This window comes from Austrofundulus limnaeus, unplaced genomic scaffold (assembly GCF_001266775.1).
Source record: "Austrofundulus limnaeus strain Quisiro unplaced genomic scaffold, Austrofundulus_limnaeus-1.0 Scaffold33, whole genome shotgun sequence".
Taxonomy (NCBI): Eukaryota; Metazoa; Chordata; class Actinopteri; order Cyprinodontiformes; family Rivulidae; genus Austrofundulus; species Austrofundulus limnaeus.
The window spans coordinates 544,701-548,675 of record NW_013952435.1 but is presented as its reverse complement, the minus strand read 5'-3'; the positions used below and the strand labels follow the sequence as shown (position 1 = coordinate 548,675).

At 37.1% G+C, this 3,975-nt stretch overlaps 1 protein-coding gene across 1 annotated transcript in view; it reads right to left on the bottom strand.

The window, feature by feature from the left end:
* b3galnt2 (beta-1,3-N-acetylgalactosaminyltransferase 2) overlaps positions 1-3,975 on the bottom strand; it is a gene marked incomplete in the record, with an annotated part of 13,997 nt that overhangs the window by 2,168 nt on the left and 7,854 nt on the right. Inside the window, 4 exon segments of the mRNA XM_014005923.1 lie at positions 386-442; positions 522-681; positions 796-921; positions 2,750-2,933. Coding sequence (XP_013861377.1) covers positions 386-442; positions 522-681; positions 796-921; positions 2,750-2,933 — 527 coding nt within the window.

Here is a 3,975-nt window from a genome sequence, read left to right as displayed (position 1 = left end):
GTTGATAAGCTTGTCTGTTGTCTGACCTTTGTATTTGTTCAAATAATTGTTTTGTACAGGTTACAATATAAAAATGTTTGTCATAATCATGCCTTGTGATTATTTGACAGGAGTTTTACTTTTAAAATGTAAGTGTATTTAATTTAGTTATGTTAGTTATGATAGTTTAGTTATTATGTAAATACAATAAAAATTAAACCAAGATTTAGATTAGATTAATTATCATTTTGATCCATACATTAGTAATGTCTGACTGGGCCTCGTGCCTCTTTATGTTCAACAAATTGGGCCCCGAGGTCAAAAAGGTTAAGAACTCCTGGCTTAGATCGACTGAAAGAGGAGGGAACAGCYGAAAGAAGAATTTTTATGATTTGATATGAGATACCTGATATTTCTGAGGTCCGACAGCTGCCATCCAGATCCCCATACTCACGTCCTCCCCCTGAAACCAAACATCCAGGACGGTTTTCTCTCGTCTTCATTTTTAGATTTTCAGGGTTTGACCCGTCAGCGGTCTCTACCTGGTAGGCCTTCAGCTTCTCTGCGTTGCTGGCGAGCCACTGGACCAGATCCCGGGACGCCACGTAGCCCGAGCCGCAGGCGAACGCCGGGTAGGCCGGGCTGGGGTACTCCAGCTCCTGCCACTTCCCGATCCGGTCCACCGCCCAGCTCTGCCTGAAACTGGGTCGGGTCGAACACAGAAAACCTCCAGGATCAGCGGCTCGTGTTGCTTTAAGCTGACGAGAAAAGTGAAGCAAGTGGATCACAAATCATAAAAAAAACATTAAAACTTACTTCCCCCACCAGAAATTCCTGCGTTTCAGATTTTTATGGTCGATTTTCATGAACACAGAGTCCACGTCGATGTAACAATCATCATCCGTCTTCAGCAGCAGGTTGAAGTCCGTGTTCTCCACAGACCTGCAGGAGAGGTTAGAACTTTATTAAATACACAAAAAGTGTTTTCTGATGAAGACGAGCTTACTGCTTTAGAGGAAGATTTACCTTCGACAAAGTTTAAACAACGTATAATAAAACATGTTAAAAGATGAAATACAGCTCAAGTACAAACATGATTTAACATTTTCAAAATAAAAGCAAAGAAACAGCATTTACATAAAGATAAGCCTGATGAGCTCAAAGTAGCTAAAATCCAGAATTATGAAAASGTAAAAAATAAAATGCTAAAAGTCTCAAAAGGCTGGTTTACAGTAGCTAAAAGGGCTAAAAAGAAAGTAGCAAAAGAAAAGAAGTGAAAGGCTAAATAGAAGTAGCAACACACTAGTAGCAAACAGTTAGGTACAAGCTCAAAGAAGTGAAAGGCTAGGAAAAAGTAGCAAAATGCTAGCAGGAAACTAGCAACAAGGTCCAAAAGGGTAAAGCTTTAAAGTAACAAAAGGCTAGGTAAAAGCTAAAAAGTTCAAATCACTCACAAAGCTAATCATAATCCCAAAGTAGCAAAAGATTAACTAAAAGTTTAATGTGTATTTACTAAAAGACTACAGTATCAAAAGTCTAGCTTAACGTCGCTAAAGGGGCAAAAAAAAGACAATCTAACAAAAAGAAAAGTAGCTAAAGGCTAGATAAAAGCAAGAAAACACTAGCTAGAAGTAGCAAACAGACTGGAGCATTTTAGCTTTTACCTAACATTAACTAAACAAAACATAACTTAAAAAAGGCAAAAAAAACTAGCTAAAATGCTAAAGAAGCAAAACACTAGCTTATTGTAGCAAAAGGCTAGATTATTAAAGTATTAGTATTAGAKTATTAGTCTATCTTAAAATAGTTAAAAAGAATAAAAAGCTAGCTAAGAGCTTAGAGTAGCAAAATGCTATCTAAAAGCTAACCGTTTTCAAAGATAACCAAACAGGTAAAATGTTTAAAAACCAGATAAATGGAGGAACTAGAAAAAAAAACTAGCTAAAATGCAAAAGTAGTAAAACTAGCTTATTGCAGAAAAAGGCTAAAAGTTTAAAAGTCTATCTTAAAATAGCAAGAAAGAGTGTAAAGCTAGCTAAGAATAAAAAGTATCAAAGGGGTAGGTAAAAGCTTCAAGTAGCCAAATACTTTCTGAAATTAAATGGAAAGGCAAAACCCTAATAGCAAAAGTTAGATTAAGTCTAAACAAACAAAAATAAAGCTAAAGCTATAAAAAAAACTAGCTAAAAAACAAGTAGCTAAAATTTAAAAGCAGCAGAACATAAGCTGAAGGGAACAGTAGAAAAATGAGAGATTAAAGCAGCAGAACATAAGCTAAAAATAACAAAAGTCTAAGCATAAGCTAAAAGTAGCAAAAGTTTAGGGATAAGCTGAAAGCCTGAAAAGGTTAGCTAAAAGTTAAAAGTAACACAAACTAAAACAGATCAAGTGACTACAACCAGAGCCCTCCTGAATGAGCTGAACATTTTGATTTAAGAGCAGCTAAAACAGCTGAAGGTAGACAGTTTTACACAAGAAAATAAAATAAATCAGTGAGAGTTAAAACTAATAATTAAATATCGGAGCAGATTTCCTGTCAAACGCCACAGAGGAAGGAGAGCAAGAGGTCCGTCAAATGAAACCCACTCAGTCGGTCCTGATGACTCACATCAGGACCTCGTTGCTCCGACTGACTGATTGCAGGCGTTAATTCTAAACGCAGAGACGTTTTGAGGCGACGACACACTTTCATTTCAGGGCGCTGATTTCCTCAGAGGGCTCCGGCAATTTGGAGTCAGAACATCGAGTCGTTAGCGCTCGGCGGCCGTACCATTTATAGAAGCGGAGCAGCTTGGAAGGCACGTTCCTGTAGGTGTCCACCACGTCCACGAACACCACGTCGCCGTGCCGGAGGCTCTCCTCCCGCAGGGCGGCGTCCTCCGCCATCAGGCCGGCGGCGTGCGTCTCCATCCTGGCCGAGCGGCCGCGCAAGAGCCCCGAGAGTCCGTCCTCATCTGACGCACGGTGAAAACAGGAGGAGCAAGAAAACAGCATGAATCAAAGACAAAACTGTATTAAAGCTACAAGAATACAAACGCTAAAAAGCTAAACACAAGCTAAAAGAAGCAAAATGCTAGATAAAAGTCAACAGAAAATCTGTGGCAAGTTGCTATAACTAAAAGTAGCTAGAAAGTCTAGAAAAGTTATTTAAAAGTTGTTAGCGCCTTAAATGACTGGCTAAATGTATCAAAAAGCKAAATAAATGTAGCAATATAATATATAAAAGCTAAAAATATTAAAAATATACCTGAAAAATACAACAAGCTAAAAAAGGTAAAAGTGGCAAAACACAAAGTAAATGCTAAAAGGATAAAAAAAAAAGCAAAGTAGCTAAAAAGGCAAGCTAAATGCTAAAAAAAAAAAACACTAAAAAACTGTAAAAGCCAAAAGGATCAAAAGGCTATCAAAATACCCAGAAAGGCTAAAAATCCAATACTAGCAGAATGCTAAAGCCTAAAGTACATGGCTAGCTAAAATTGGCTCAGACCTCTTAAAAAAACAAAGCTAAAAGTCCCAAAATGCTAACTAAAAGTAGCAACAAACTACATAAACGCTAAAAGGATCAAAAGGCTAGCTAAATTGTTAAAAAGGCTAAAAACTCAAATACTAGCTGAACGCTAGCTAAAGCCAAAAGTATTAAAGGCTAGCTAAAAAAAAATCTATCAAAACACTAACTAAAAGTAGCAACAGCATACAGAAAAGTTAAAAGGATCAAAAGACTAGTATGAAGCTAAAAGCAGTAAAAGGCTAACAATGTAGCAATAGCCTACATAAAAGCTCAATAATGCAAAAGGCTAGCTAAAAGTAGCAAAAGGCTAGCTAAAAGCTAAAAGTAGCCAAAGGTAAGGTAAAAGCTAAAAAGGTATGAATTGTAGTGGGTGATATTCATTCTGTCAAACAATGTAGGACCTTTAATTAGTTCTGGTTTTGGAGATATGGATAATGAATTTAGTTTAATTTTTTTACACACAGAGGTAAAAGTCAATGTAACCGAGG